General features: G+C 42.0%; 1 protein-coding gene across 3 annotated transcripts in view; it reads left to right on the plus strand.

Moving 5' to 3' along the window:
- The first annotated feature begins 7692 nt into the window (after positions 1-7692).
- Positions 7693-16954, plus strand: part of nkain2 (sodium/potassium transporting ATPase interacting 2) — a 159930-nt gene continuing 150668 nt past the window's right edge. For all 3 annotated transcript variants that reach the window (XM_041860657.1, XM_041860658.1, XM_041860659.1), the window contains exon 1: positions 7693-8911. In XM_041860657.1, coding sequence (XP_041716591.1) covers positions 8858-8911 — 54 coding nt within the window. In that variant the 5' untranslated portion in view covers positions 7693-8857. The remainder of the gene's footprint in view (positions 8912-16954) is intronic.

Raw genomic sequence — 16954 nt, forward strand, 5'->3', positions numbered from 1 at the left:
TAACGAACCACCAACCGTTTACTGGCACCCAAAACATAGACATAAGGTGTTGTGCAAGTGCTAAGAGATTATGTAAATTAAACTGACACCTTCAGGATTGACAATTAAACCAGCACTGCAAGCATCAGTGATACTCACACAGCATTGGAAAACAATCTGATTGCCAGGCGACTGATTTGCTATGCATAGCTTGCACTAGATACTTATTTGCTCTTTGGATATTGGAAGACACAGCTAACATTGTGCGTACTGTGTTCCATTACAGATGGATACATGAAAAGGAAGCCTTATCGTCCACACAGGAAGAAATACGATTAAGTAAGTAACATGTTGAGAATAGGTCATACTCTACAACATTAGGATCCCTAGTCCCTACATAGAATTAAGCTACATACCATAAACCTTAAAGATGGTTTGATGTGGTATCCTACATCCTCTGGCCTGTTTTAAATGCACTACGCTAGTTTATATGCATCCCAGATCTACCTCTTCCTGGAAGAGATTAGATGTGGCATGTCAGACATTTTCCCTATTTTTGATACTGAAAATAAGTGATTTTGTTTCAAGCTACATTTAATATAGGCCTATCAGGTCAAGTGAAGCATCTGAAAGAGCCCAAAGTTGAAGGCATGAAAGGGGGAGGAGAGCTTTGCAGCAGCACTTCATGCATTTTTAAATGATCAATATTTCTATGTACAGCACTTTCAGATGCCCACTCCTTGTTAATTTCTAATGCTTAAACGGTTTGCACTAGAATACCAAAGCAGAATTAAAATAAGGAAGCAATATCTGATACAAACTGCACTTTAGCCACATATCGGACTATTAAAAAACATAGGAGGAGATAATTCCACAGACCTCAAATAACTTCAAAGTCATAAACAAAAACAGTGAGATAAACAGTATTTCTCCCCTTGGCAATAGAAAGATTGTAATGCAGTGGATTCAAGGATAATTGAAAACTGATATTTGGTTTCATTTACTGTTTTATTTTTCATTGTATTTTGACTTCAGGGCATTTAAGACATGTATCTCTCTTTTCAAAGGATGACACCGAGAACAAAACATGTATACAGAGGACAAAACATACAAAACACATACCATGAGCCCATATGGACTGGGTACCTTTGTGTGAATCTATTCTCTGTAAGACACTGAAATAATCAAATCAATCATGTGACCAGGTGGAGCCTGATTTCCAGCAACACTGCAGCTTATTGTCTAGTATCCATACATAGATCCTGGCATCATTCTGAGTGACAGCTGGGTCTGTGTCACTCTCCTTGAATCTCAAGTTCACTGAAGGTGAAAACTCAATGTTGAAAGGGAGATAGCTTTATCGCACCTCTAAATTAAGTCAAAGTCAAAAAGTTCAATCAATGCTGTCTGAGCTTCACAAAGGTGGACAGTCACATGCTTTACTGCCTGTTAATGGAGCCATTAACACTGCTCTGGAGACACGGGACTGCTTCATCAGACTGACCAAACAAGATATGATGATCTGTTACATAGAAAGGGCATTGAGGAAAGTGAGATGCCGCATGTTGATTATAAATGTGGATGTACCAGTTACAGTTGAAGTCGGAAGTTTACATACACCTTAGTCAAATACATTTAAACTCAGTTTTTCACAATTCCTGACATTTAATCCTAGTTGTTACGGATACAGGTATCCTGTGTCTTTTTGTGTTTTTCCTCTCCTTCTGCCCTAATCACAGGTGTCCTGTATGTTCCTGATTGGTGGTCGTTGGGGTGTCTGCTGATTGCTAAGGTGGACCAATCAGTGAACATTCCTCTGCATTGCACCACCTGTTTCTGGTTTTTCAATCACACATCCCATTGTTTAAAAGCCGGTCAGTTGTGTTTGTTGTGAGAGACTATTTCCGTATGTGAGTATGGATACTGTGGTGTCCTGTGTTTTGTTTACTCACTAAGTTGCTGGTTCCTCTGTTTGGTAACTTTGTTAGACTACTTTTCGTATGTGAGTATGGATGATGTGGTGTCCTGTGTTTTGTGTACTCACTCATTTGCTGGTTACTCTGTTTGGTAACTTTGTGTGTTTCTGTGAAAAGGGGAATTTAAGCAAGTTGCCCTTGGGCGTACATTACCCGTAGGAAGAAATCTGTCTAAAAACACTAGTTAGACCTGAGCGGACCACCCACTGTACTTTTGTATGATTAGCAGTAGCTTAGCGGTTCTTGAGGCAGGCAAGATCAGTTTAGGGGTGTTTTACACTATTGTTTCATTTCTTGGGTCCTGCTCAGCCCTTTTTCCCAAACCTTTACCGTGTGTTCAGCAATAAACCTTTTATGTTTGACGGTAGTTTATGGTTGTCGTGTAGTTTTTGTTCTCACTGTTCCATGTCATCATTCTAATTTGCATGAATTATGTTACGGGTCTCTTCTCCATCCACCCTAGACGTTTAAAGCCACGGGGCTCGTAACACTAGTAAAATGTCCCTGTTTTAGGTCAGTTAGGATCACCACTTTATTTTAAGAATGTGAAATGTCAGAATAATAGTAGAGAGAATTATTTATTTCAGCTTTTATTTCTTTCATCACATTCCCAGTGGGTCAGAAGTTTACATACACTCAATTAGTATTTGGTAGCATTGCCTTTAAATTGTTTAACTTGGGTCAAACGTTTTGGGTAGCCTTTGTCACGTTCGTACATAGACGGGTCAGACCAAGGCGCAGCGTGATATGCATACATGTTTATTTAAACTTAATAAACAACGACAAAACAATAAACGAAACGTGAAGTCCAAGGTAGACACAAACAACATACCTTTCACGGACTGGCGATACACTTCGTAGAACTGGCGCAGGATATGCGGGACCGAGGAGGCGTACTGGAGACCAGGAGCGTTGAGCCGGCACACCCCGTCCTGGCTGGATGCCCATCTTCGCACGGCACGTGCGTGGTGCAAGCACAGGACGTACAGGACTGTGCCGGCGCACTGGCGACACAGTACGTAGCTCCGCATAACACGGAGCCTTCCCAGTCATACGCTTCCTCGCGTGAGTACGGGGAGTTGGCTCTGCTCTAACCCTAGGCTCCGCCAACCACCCCGTGTGCCCCCCCAATTTTTTTTATTGGGGCTGCTTCTCGGGCTTCCTCCTCGACTGGCCTCCTCCATGTTGCCATTGCTCCTCTCCTGCCTGGGCATCTACCTTAGCCCATGGTCCTTTCCCCGCGAATATCTCTTCCCATGACCACAATTTGCCCACCTGTGACATGGCTATTCGCTCCGCCTGGGCACGCTGCTTGGTCCTCGTTTGGTGCGATCTTCTGTCATGTTTGTTGATGAACGGGTCAGACCAAGGCGCAGCGTGATATGCATACATGTTTATTTGAACCGAATAAACAACGACAAAACAACAAACGAAACGAAACGTGAAGTCCAAGGTAGACACAAACAACATACCTTTCACGGAACAAGATCCCACAACCCACTAGTGCCAAAAGGCTGCCTAAGTATGGTCCCCAATCAGAGACAACGAGCGACATCTGCCTCTGATTGGGAACCACACCGGCCAACATAGATCTAGACGTACTAGACTTATAACATAGAACTACACCACATAGAAAATACAACATAGAAAATCACACCATGACTCAACAAATAAGAGTCCCCAGAGTCAGGGCGTGACAGCCTTCCACAAGCTTCCCATAATAAGTTGGGTGAATTTTGGCCCATTCCTCCTGACAGAACTGGTGTAACTGAGTCAGGTTTGTAGGCTTCCTTGCTCGCACACGCTTTTTCAGTTCTGCCCACAAATGTTCTAAAGGATTGAGGTCAGGGCTTTGTGATGGCCACTCCAATACCTTGACTTTGTTGTCCTTAAGCCATTTTGCCACAACCATTTGGAAGACCCATTTGCGACCAAGCTTTAACTTCCTGACTGATGTCTTGAGATGTTGCTTCAATATCTCCACATAATTTTCCTTCCTCATAATGCCATCTATTTTGTGAAGTGCACCAGTCCCTCCTGCAGCAAAGCACCCCCACAGCATGATGCTGCCACCACCGTGCTTCACGGTTGGGATGGTGTTCTTCGGCTTGCAAGCATCTCCCTTTTTCCTCCAAACATAACGATGGCCAAACAGTTCTATTTTTGTTTAATCAGACCAGAGGACATTTCTCCAAAAAGTACGATCTTTCTCCTCATGTGCAGTTGCAAACCGTAGTCTGGCTTTCTTATGGCGGTTTTGGAGCAGTGGCTTCTTCCTTGCTGAGCGGCCTTTCAGGTTATGTCGATATAGGACTTGTTTTACTGTGGATATAGATACTTTTGTACCTGTTTCCTCCAGCATCTTCACAAGGTCCTTTGCTGTTGTTCTGGGATTGATTTGCACTTTTCGCACCAAAGTACGTTCATCTCTAGGAGGAAGAACGCGTCTTCTTCCTGAGCGGTATGACGGCTGTGTGGTCCCATGGTGTTTATATTTGTGTACTATTGTTTGATGAACGTGGTACTTTCAGGCGTTTAGAAATAGTTCCCAAGGATGACCAAGACTTGAGGAGGTCTACAAATTTTTTTCTGAGGTCTTGGCTGATCTCTTTTGATTTTCCCATGATGGCAAGCAAAGAGGCACTGAGTTTGAAGGTAGGCCTTGAAATACATCCACAGGTACACCTCCAATTGACTCAAATGATGTCAATTAGCCTATCAGAAGCTTCTAAAGCCATGACATCATTTTCAGGAATTTTCCAAGCTGTTTAAAGGCACAGTCAACTTAGTGTATGTCAACTTCTGACCCACTGGAATTGTGATACAGTGAATTATAAGTGAAATAATATGTCTTTAAACAATTGTTGTAAAAATTACTTGTGTCATGCACAAAGTAGATGTCCTAACCGACTTGCCAAAACTATAGTTTGTTAACAAGAAAGTTGTGGAGTGGTTGAAAAACGAGTTTTAATGACTCCAACCTAAGTGTATGTAACCTTCCGACTTCAACTGTAGCTAACTTCAGTAAGGAAAAAAAGTGAACTGCACATCATGTAGGCAGTAGGCTTGAAGTTAGACATTGTGGGCTGGTTTTTGAGTTATTGAATATCCAGGAATAGAGTATTCAAAAACTGTATTCAAATCACTATGGGCCCACCAAAAAGACTAGATAAGCCTGACACACTGGACCCACTCCAATTCTCATACCGCCTCAACAGATCTACAGATGACGCAATCTCTATTGCACTCCACACTGCCCTTTCCCACTTGGACAAAAGGAACACCTACGTGAGAATGCTGTTCAATGACTACAGCTTAGCGTTCAACACCATAGTGCCCTCCAAGCTCATCACTAAACTAAGGATCCTGGAAATGAACACCTCAATCTGCAACTGGATCCTGGACTTCATGACGGAACGCCTCCAGGTGGTGAGTGTAGGCAGCAACACATTTTCCACGCTGACCCTCAACACGGGTGCCCCTCAGGGGTGTATGCTTAGTCCCCTCCTATACTCCCTATTCACCCACGACTGCGTGGCCGCGCATGACTGCAACACCATCATTATGTTTGCAGACGACACGATGGTGGTAAGCCTGATCTCCGATGACAATGAGACATCCTATAGGGAGGAGATCAGAGACCTGACAGTGTGGTGCCAGGACAACAACCTCTCTCTCAAAATCAGCAAGACAAAGGAGCTGATCGTGGACTACAGGACACGGAGGGTCGAGCACGTCCCCATTCACATCGACGGGGCTGTAGTGGAGCGGGTCGAGAGCTTCAAGTTCCTCAGTGTACACATCACTAAGAATCTATCATGGTCCAAACACACCAACACAGTCGAGAAGAGGGCATGACAACACCACTTCCCCCTCAGGAGGCAAAAAAAATATTTGGCATGAGCCCTCAGATTCTCAAAAAGTTATACAGCTGCACCATTGAGAGCATCTTGACTGGCTGCATCACTGCTTGGTATGGCAACTGCTTGGTATCCGACCACGAGGCTCTACAGAGGGTAGTGCGTGCGGCCCAGTATATCACTGGGACCAAACTCCCTGCCATCCAGGACCTCTATACCAGGCGGTGTCATGGGAAGGCCCTAAATATTGTCAGACTCCAGCCACCCATGTCATAAACGGTTCTATCTGCTACTGTACAGTAAGCGGTACCAGTGCACCAAGTCTGGAACAAACAGGGCCCTGAACAGCGTCTACCCCCAAGCCATATACTGCTAAATAGTTAGTTAAATAGTTAACCAAATAGCTATCTGCATTGACCGTTTTTGCATTATTTTTTTTTGACTCATCACACACACTGCTGCTGCTGTTTACTATCTGTCACTTTGTTCCTAGTTATATGTACATACAGTATCTACCTCAATTACCTCATACCCCTGCACATCAACTCGGTACGGGTACCCCTTGTAATAGCCAAGTTATCGTTACTCATTGTGTAGCTATTATTACTTTTGTTATTACATATTTTACTTTTCTATTATTTCTCTATTTTCTTTCTCTCTGCATTGTTGGGAAGGGCCCGTAAGTAAGCATTTCACTGTTAGTCCACACCTGTTGTTTACGAAGGATGTGATGAATAAATTTGATTTGATAAGCCAATCCAAGCTCAGCTATCTCCATTTTTGTTGGCCGCTTTGTATACCCTACAACACTATTTCTCTTTCCCATCGGGTTGTCTCAAATTGTTTATGACAACCATCCACAGCATTTCATGTCACAGTGTTTCAGTGACCGAGCCAAAGTGTACCAGCAGCAGGCATCTGGCCAAGACAGATAAGTAATAAACACATTCCCATCCTTCTCTATATCTCTGTATGTATCAGTTTCAGGGGTTATTCAAGGACAACAATTCTGAGATTACACTGGACGAGATATGGCAGTCTTCCATTTCTCTCTAAAAATCCTTCCAAGGAGGATGTATGGATGCCACTAGTCATTACCCCCAGGATATCAGACAGTAAATACATGATACTGTCAGTCAAGATTACCAAGATAATTAAGCCATGTCATAAACACAGCTACTGTGAGAGAGAGAGAGAGAGAGAGAGAGAGAGAGAGAGAGAGAGAGAGAGAGAGGAGAGGGAGAGAGAGAGAGAGAGAGAGAGAGAGAGAGAGAGAGAGAGAGAGAGAGAGAGAGAGAGAGAGAGAGAGAGAGAGAGAGAGAGAGAGAGAGAGAGAGAGAGAGAGAGAGAGAGAGAGAGAGAGAGAGAGAGAGAGAGAGAGAGAGAGAGAGAGAGAGAGCTGTCCTTGCCAATCAAGAGACATGCTGGGGGGAGAGTACACAATATGAGGGAAGAACAGGCCATTTTTCTGTACAATTTACTCCTTTGTTCATGTTATGAAAGGCCATTTTGGATTATATGTGCTTGCTCAATTGGTTGGAACATGATGGTTGGAACAGCATGTGCATAGCTTTGGATGAAAGTGTCTGCTAAAATAAATTGGCCTATGATTAATGCCTATATTATCACAAATGAAGGCTGACGTGTATGCCTATGCCATTTATTTGGCTTCATCAATAGGCTGACCTTTTAATTTAATTGACTTTTTGTTCTGGATGATTGACTGTCCACCATTGTGGCTCTGAATCCAATCCACCTATGATTTACAGGTGATGATTCAAAATTATAATTAGCTCAATATCACCTCAACTCCCTGCCATTGACTCCCACTGCGAATCGGAGCAGAGGGCTAATTCAGTGTATTCAGTGATGGCCAGGTCGTCAGCTGCGCTCTATATCGCATCTCTCTGGCTCATGTTGAGAAAGGAACCCAACCGCTTCCCTGCGGTGAATAACACTGCGTGCGGTTCATTCATTCTGGATCGTCAGATGGTGGGGCTGGCGACCTTGCAAGTTGCTCCGCGTCTCTCTTTTGTCCCTCTTTTTACTGGACTGTCTGTGCTACCGACCATATCTACAGTATAGGACAGCGATGATATGTGTGTAAGCGAAATTTTTTTCATATCCAACAGGGGACAATCAGCGGTTATGAAATCCAGGCAACTGAGGATGCACAGTACTGATGAGGAGGATAGTAGTAGGACTCTGTTCAGCGCCACCGATTTCAGACAAGAACGGGAATTCTCATATTCGTGGCATGCCTCCTATTGAGAGAGCCTAAAGCAGGGATAGAAAATAACGTCTGCCCGTTTTGGATTCTACATTGTCCCTTTGACTTTCTGTGTGAAAAGTAAAGCGTGCTAGTTAGTTCTGTTGCTCACTGGTACCCGAACAACCCGACCGTGGAGGGAGGAGCGATGAGAAGAACCCCATCGCCGTAAACAACACTGGCTTGCTTTGTTTCTCAGCAAAGGACCCTTTCAGAAATAGGCTGATACTGTTAATTTCTTCAAGTGGCCACTGTGTTCTGGATACTGTTCTGCCTAATGCCCACTGGCACTTTATACTGGATAATGTATGATCGGACATTAATTGTAAACATTTTCCAGAGGCTTTAATTCTAGTTTATGGATTATCCATGGACTGATCATTCAGACGTATAATAAATAGAGAATAATGCTTCTAATTAAGAGCTGACCGACTTTCTGAATTTTGAACAGCTGGACATTCAAACTGCTCCAGTATTGAAATAGGATTATCAAATTGTTGAACGAATCATAAGTGTCTTCATCTATTTCTGCTTGGATACCCGTCGACTAATCTATAGATAAGTAAATACGGAGGGGAGTTTATGGGTATGTCAACAAGATACATTTTTGACTGAAAACCATCTGGAATTGTGGAATTGGACCTCCTGAAACATACGCCGCTGTACAGTGCAGTCCTGTCATTGCTACTGCCCGGGCCAACAGCGCAGATATTTGGGGATTTGAGAGTTACAGTGACCCACGTGGAGCGAAGATCCAAAGTGGACAGTACACCATGGGTTGTTGCAGTGGCAGATGCACGCTGGCCTTTATATGTGGCATGCAATTGGTGAGTTCATGATCTTAATGATTTCATGCATAATGGATTTCTCTTAGGGCAAGCTGGTCTCATATACTCGTCGTAACATAGTATACGAAAATCCGGACACTCAAATTAGTATGATATGTTACCTATGGTATGGTTACCTAAGACAGAAGGTTACTTAAAGGGATACTTTGGGATTTTGGCAATGACGCCCTTTATATACTTCCCCAGAGTTAGATGAACTAGTGCATACCATTTTTATGTCTCTGTGTCCAGTATGAAGGAAGTTAGAGGAAGTTTAACGAGCTAATGCTAACTTGTGTTACCGCAATGACTGGAAGTCTATGGGTATCACTTTAAGGCAAAAAACGTTGGTCAGGGTGGATGAGTAAGCCTATGACGCGAATGTCTAGCAATTCAAAGGTTGCATTTTAGAATATCATCACAGACAACTTTAGCAATTTAGCTAATTAGCAACTTCTCAACTACTTACTACTTTTTAGCTACTTTGCAACTACTTAGCATGTTAGCTAGCCCTTTTCCGCCGTTGAACCTAACTCCTAACCATAACCTTAACACTAACCTTAACCCTAACCCCTAGCCTAGCTAACGTTAGCCCCTTAGCTAACGTAGCTAACGTTAGCCACAACAAATTGGTATGGTTTTTGAAGAAAATTGTGTACTGGACACATACGTTATGAAGAAAATCGTTTAGTGGACACAAACATTTATCTTTTTTTTGTGTGCCTGACATGAATTTCGAATAAGTAATTTCTGTTTATTTCACGATAATCTGTGATAGTGATCATTTCAACACACTATCTGGCTAGTAACGGGGGCCTCAAGGAGAAAAAACTGTCCAGTGTGGGGTGACTAAAATGTAAATGTAAATGTCTCAAGGAAAAAAATGGGCCGCTGTGTTAGAAATGCCACGGCCATTTCTTGGTCCCAATCCGCCCTGGCAAGAGGCATATACTAGGCTACTTGCCTCTCCAAAAAATACAGCAACACTCTCAATAGTCCACCTCACCTGACATCAGCCACTGAATCTGATCAAATTCTCCAAGTAACATTGGCAAATCAGAATACATAATCAGTTCCAGTAGCCTACATTTGAGTCGTTGATGACAGCATTATCAGCTGCATCCCATCTAATTCCACATTATTCCTACAGCCTTCTATAATAAAATCTCAACATGACTCAAGACTTTAGACATTTCTAACTGTGACTATAGAGGGGAGCCATTCACAAACAGACCCCAGCCCCGCCATTTCACCATTCTTCCCTGGCATCAACCCACAGTGGTACAGCTGGTAATGAGCCTCTTGTGCGTGCAGTCAGTGAGCACCGGGAGGAGCAGTGTGAGCGCACCCCTTTGTGTAATTCAGCTCTCCAAATGATCCTATTTCCACTCTCCTCTGAGTTGTGATGATCAAATGATCCGCTTTCCTCTGAATTGTGGATTCGGTTGTACTAGGCAACTGGACATTTTTCCAGATTTAGGATGGATGAGTTGACTTTTAGGATGGCATGCCTGCAGTAGGATACTGTAGTAAAGTGGCCAGCTAGGACCCTCATGCATCTCCCCATAGCAACCTGGACTCAGGGGTAGACGTAACATAGTAAACGAAAAGGACTCTCAAATTAGTATGGTATGTTAGGTTTGGTATGAGATGTATTAATATGTGGATGTCCATATTTGATTTCGTATGATAATTATGAATTACAATTCGTACAAAATGTTACGAAAACTACAATACGTATGATATGTTACAAATTCCAATTGAGGTGGTTAACGTTAGCTAGGCTAGGGGTTAAGGTTAGGGTTAAGGTTAGAGCTAGGGCCAGGTGTTCATTATACATTTTTTTATTCATCACATGTTTCGTAAACAACAGGTGTAGACTAACAGTGAAATGCTTACTTACAGGCCTTTCCCAACAATGTAGAGAGAAAGGAAATAGAGAAATAATAGAAAAGTAAAACATGTAATAATAAAATTAATAATAAATACACAATGAGTAACGATAACTTGGCTTTATATACAAGGTACCAGTACCGAGTCGATGTGCAGGGGTATGAGGTAATTGAGGTAGATGTGTACATATAACTAGGATTAAAGTGACAGATAAGGCTCTACAAAGCTAACATATGGAATTGTTTTAAGATGGTCATACCATGGATCATTTAGCTATTTGATTTGAAATTTTAGAACCTCTCTAGGTATATATAAAAACATACTTGATAAAATATAGAATTTTGCCTTTACTTACACAGCCCATAAAAACACATTGAAAACACATTCATAAATGGCAAAACAAACAGACGAAAATAAATAATCATAAGGAACAAGGCTTTGAAGTATCTGTCCTATATCTAGGAGTTCTAAGAAAGCTCAGGAAATAATATTTAACCCCTTTTTTTGTTGGCACAAAACCGGTACCAGGTTACCTTCAGGCAAGTCCCATGACACTTGGGGGTTGTAGAACAAAACTGAGAACACCATCTGTGTTTGTGAGAGTCTCCCCTTTCCATAGTGGGGTCATATTAGTTTGTAGCGCAAACTGTTCGGACGTTTTTTCGTGAGAAGACTGATTTTCAGGATGTCTCCTGGTCTGACAAACAGTGCTGTAGCTCTGCAACTTTCCACTGCAGATGCTGAAGGTCGATGCGGTGGATTGAGACACAGATGCGGTGGATTGAGAAGCAGTCCAAGCAGATATCTCTAGCTTAAACAGACAGATTTTGATGGGGATGTTTTTATTATGTTCATTAGATTGACACACGGGTGCATCAATCGACTCTAGAGTTTTTTAAGTAACCTACTGCCTTCATCTGTGATTGAAATGCACTGTATACAAAATCATGTGGTGGACAAGATTTTTTTTGGGTGTGTGTCTGTCACTAATTTCGCATAAGTAATTTGTGTCTATTTCACAATCATTTGTGATAGTGGGTTGGATCATTTTGCATGAAAAACACAAGTTAGACATGCAGACTGAGCTAAGAATGGAACAGTCCACCTGGTGTTTGCCCAAAATGCCAGATGGCCAGTCCACCCCTGGCCTCTTGTTTCACTACTCTTATGAGGTCTCTTCAATGAAAAATTGTTAATTGTTCACTTTCAAACATAGCCCTTTTTTTCATTACTATACTATAGCCTAGTCAGCCAAATGCAGGTTAGATTTCAAGGAACCAGATTATATTTATAGTCAAGGCAAGCTCCTTTGAGCTGCATGGCCAATGTCATTATTTTGGAGATCAGCCCTCATATGAAACTATAGGCCCTATTAGAACAACGTGATGCTTGAGTAGGCTACTATCTCTCATTCCATGTATGTCACAATGTGACCTATAGACTACAATGACTCACTGTCACTTAACTGATAGTAGATGGTGGTGACAATGTCATCACCATCCACCAGCTGGTACCTATGATGAATCACCCTTGCGTGATGGGTCACATGACATTTGCCAAGTCTTGTTCAGCACACCCCTTAAGAATGTGCAGATGGCCATTTTGTGTGTATGTGAGTGTGTGTGTGTGTACATTAGTGATGCATGGGTTGACTCATATCCCGCAGTCCCTGCGGTTATATACGCGGGCGGACATTTTTAGGGTCATGAAGGGTGGGTGGGTTGAATAAAGAGAAAGCAATACCTTAAAAAATCCATAAATGTACAATTATTGTGCAATTTATTTTAAGCTATCTGGCATTAGTGCGTAAGCCTAAACTTTAGGGCATAACTGTATGCGCGCCAAATAGCCTACACGCCAATTGCCAAATGCTTTTTGGAAGGGCAGAAAAAGTTAATGTCGATCCACTGAGGCAAAAAGGACAATGTCGGAGTTTAATTTAGTAAGAGAAAAGCTGTGAAATGGAGAGTTGAAAATAAAGAGAAAGGAGGGACAGAAAAGTAATGTTTGGGAAAGATTTGGTGAAGTGGTAAAAGAGGATGATAGCAGTGGGCTATGTTATGTGTGATGATTGTGAGCCGCTATACAAATTCGACAGTCACAAGACCGGGACTTCAAATACTGTAAGCCTATGGCATGTCAAGGGAACTGTAGCCTACTGTTCAGATGGGTTAAATGGAAACTGAACTCTGGACACTGACTGTAGGTCTATAACCTCTCACATAGCCTCAATATTAACTCCTGCAGAATTTATGATTTCTTGCAGTAAAATTATACACCAAAATGTAGGCACAATTTTGACTCGGGGACAAGAGTGGAAAATTAGGATTTATTTATTTCAGCATCTTGAGAGAATGTGAATGCGCAGTTAGATATTGTCTGTAGGTGCTGTCTTTATCAGCATCATAAAAGCTGATCGTATTTCAACCACATAAAATGTGCATCCAAGCCGAACTGAAATCTTATCAGAAACATGTTGGGTCGTTTTAATAGCTTTCTATTTCCCTACAACCGGTCATTTGCAATTGATGTCATTTAGAAATGATGCACAGAAAATCTTTTCAGTTTTTTCTGTTATTGTATTTTATCCCCGGTCCCTGAAAGAAGCAGAGATGACAGAGAACTTTACCGATGTCAACTAGACTGAAGCATACATTCTATCGATTTATAGCATTATTCTGGTGAGCAAGGATTTATTTAGTCTTCTAGGGCAACATATGACTGAAGAGAAGATGCATGTATCTAATTATAGACAAGTTGACTAACAAATTATAAGCAGAAACATATCTAAATCAGGCAAAAAATACATCCGCCGTCTCTGACTGTAGCCTACAGCCCATTTTCTATATTAGCTGGTTAGGGTCGGGTGTGTGCCTCAGATTTTCATTTTTATCCCATATAGTCGGGTGGTTGTGGATGGGTTATTAGCAATTGCGGTCGGGTGCGGGTGAACAAACAGCTGACCCGAGCAGTAGTGTACATGTCTTATAGCCTGTTAGAGAGACTCAGCCTAGGCGCAGTGGGCGAAACCACCCCCTGAAGTCTGTTAATTACAACTCCCAGTCCTCCTAGCTGGAGACCTAGCTATAGGTCTGCTCTGGTCACATGGTTAGCAGACTGCTACACTTTTACAGAACATGATAAGCCACTTCCTTTCAAAGAGGGTTTTAGGGTTCTCTTAGCTCCAACTATGTTTGGTTGTAGTGAAAATGTCTGCCTATGTGTAACTTTAGGTTTATTCTAACTTTTCGTATGTTCTGATGAATAATGTAGGCGGTAGGCTCCACAGACACTGTGTACCTGTTCTGTACAGTGATTGGTGTTTGAAGTGGGAGATAGTTTGAGGCGGTATCACAGGACAGCTGTGTCTGAGAGCCCACACTGGAGTTGTTCTGATCGCACTGACACCATGGCCAGCCTCACCCACAGATACCCCTGTGATCAATGAGCTCTCATGCACACAGAGCTGGAGATGACCTTTCCCAATCCCCTTGACTGCATCCAGCCAGACACTCATTCTGTCATATGTAGCCTACCTACAGCCCTGCTTGCTCCCCAACACTGCTCCCTCAGTGTTTCAAAGCGCTGCCGTGGTGTGTTAAAGCTGGAGTAGGAATGCATCCTCATCCACTGGGCTGCTTTTAGCAGCAGCTACATTTAGTGTTTCATTAATGCTCTGAAGCAGCAGCTGGAATTTTTAAACACTTGTGGGCATGCTCTCTAATTTCCTCCCAGAAAACGTCTCCTCCAGTTGTTAGGATTATTCAATCATCTGTGTTTTTCCCTTTACCCCGAGCTGTCTGCTTGACCTTGGCTGATGTCAGAACTTGTAAACAGTTTTGCAAACCGTTTAATGTGTATTCATATAGCATAGGAATTATGCACCAAAACAATAGGCTACATAAGTATTGCATGCGCCTTGATTAGACCATTTGACGTAACAATTTATCCTACTGGGTCTTTCAAGCATTACCTCTCACTTAGTAGATTTGTAAACACAACACTCAAACAACCCAGAACTAATGCTCTCATGCTCTCAAAATGAATTCAAAGGGACAATTTGTTACCCAACCATATGATCCATGCTAAATAACCATGACGAAAAGCTTTTAAAAGTGTTAATAAACTCAGTTGCGTTTTTCAATTTGTTTGTGTTTCAAACGGTGTTTCAGAATGAATGTTAATATGGTGACACACAAAAGACTGAGCAAGGATTAAGAGGAGATTGTGCTGTTCAAGTGTATCTGACATTTACCAATTTATGAAAAATAAACAATACCTGTTTTTTCTAAACATTACATAATGCAGGGATTATTACCTATTTTTATCCTGCTTTTGATCCTCTTAGATATGATTCCGTTTTCATTCATTACCCCATCATGTGCACATTGAATTGCCATATAGTTTACAGGATATTTCCTCTATCACTAGGCTATTTTTATGACAGCTCAAGTTGGCTTCATAATACATCAGTTATCACTATTAATGTCACATTGCTGGTATGTTCCAATGAAAAAGCTTCACATTAGTATGTTTTCATATGTGATAGTACATGAACACAGGGGTGCAACTTTCACTGGGGACAGGTGACGGGGACATGTCCCCCCCACCACATTCTGAAATTGCATTTTTGTCCCCCCCCAGTTTTATAATTGGAATGTGATACAAAACCAGGCAACGGTGTCCTTTAGGACCATGCGGACGCCTCCGAGTGGTCGGGTAGGCTGTTTGGAGTGTTTATCAAACTGGATTAAAATATATATATATTATGTCCCCCCCCACTTCTAAAACCAAAGTTGCGCCCCTGCTTTAACATATGACTAGATGTTAAAATGTGAAATATGCTAGCTCCTCATCCTATCCCCTACTGGTGTTGCCAGGTTTCTGTGGTAGCAGAGACAGCAGATCAATAGGGTTCCTCACTGGTGTAAATCAGCCAGGTTCCTCAGCTCTTATTGTACCATTGTTATCTGAGAGTAGAAGCTAAGCACTGCCATGGCTCATCAGCGTCTGTGTCAGGAAAGGAAAGGCATTAACCATTGGAAGTCAAGTCCCTCTGTTAGGCCTGGAACCAACGAACGACAACTCATCCCCCTCGCTTGTGTTGCTTCCGTTGGTCTCATTGTTGGATGTTGTTGAAACAGCAGCGGTGGTGAGGTGGCTGCTGGGAGGAGCAGTAGATAGGAAGCAGTCTGTTGACCAGCTAGTTGCAGCTTTGGACCTTTAAAAATATAATTGTCCCTATGTTCTTTGAGTCCAGCTTTTATATCAGTGAATGTTAACTGTGTGCCCCACCCCTAGAGACGGCTGCAGGCTAAACAAAGACAGCTGGGTAGGCCGTGTTTGTCATGAATCAAACACTATAAATCAGTCAATCAATTTCTATTGAAAGCTGCAAACTGTCCAGAGCACTTATCCTATACTATTCTTACATCTGAAATAGCGGACATGAAAGCTGGGCTATGTTTGTAGTAATAAGATGTCATTTCCTGACTGATGCCGGCTGCGTGCAGCTGGTCTCCGTGTGGTTGCTAGACGTGGGAGGTCTGAAGCTCTGCTCTTGATGGAGCAGTGGCTCTCTGTGGAGGAGATGGTGCACAGGAGACCTGCTCATTTACATACTCTCCAATTACATTAATTCACTGTACGTACTGTAGTAAGTACGCTATATTTCCACACAAAAAATTAGTAGTGAGAAAAAACATGATATCTTTCATGTCAGTGTATCATTACTGCAGTATTTAGGTATTATTGTATTATTATGTTCTAATTAAACTGACACTAAGTCAAAGTCAAAGTAAGGGAGGGAAAGAACCTACAATAGGCTAATTGAGTCCAGACTAAAAAGCCTAGAGGTACATAAACAAGAACAACAACAACAACAACAAAAGAAACGTTTAACTTCTACCCATTCAATTTTTTTTCTTGAATTATGTCCCAAGCGGTTATGATTTCAGAGAACAATTACAGTGTTATTGACCAGGTTGAAATTGCATTCCTGAAAGAGCTGTAGTTAGTCATTTATGGGAAGTTTGCTGTAGATCATTGAAGCAGGACAGGTAAACAACTGGGAATATGTATTTAGACTGATATTGTAAACTAATTGATTGGGCAAATAGTAAATGGACATGTATTTATTCACCTGTCAAC

Source organism: Coregonus clupeaformis, chromosome 33 (genome assembly GCF_020615455.1).
Source record: "Coregonus clupeaformis isolate EN_2021a chromosome 33, ASM2061545v1, whole genome shotgun sequence".
Classification (NCBI taxonomy): Eukaryota; Metazoa; Chordata; class Actinopteri; order Salmoniformes; family Salmonidae; genus Coregonus; species Coregonus clupeaformis.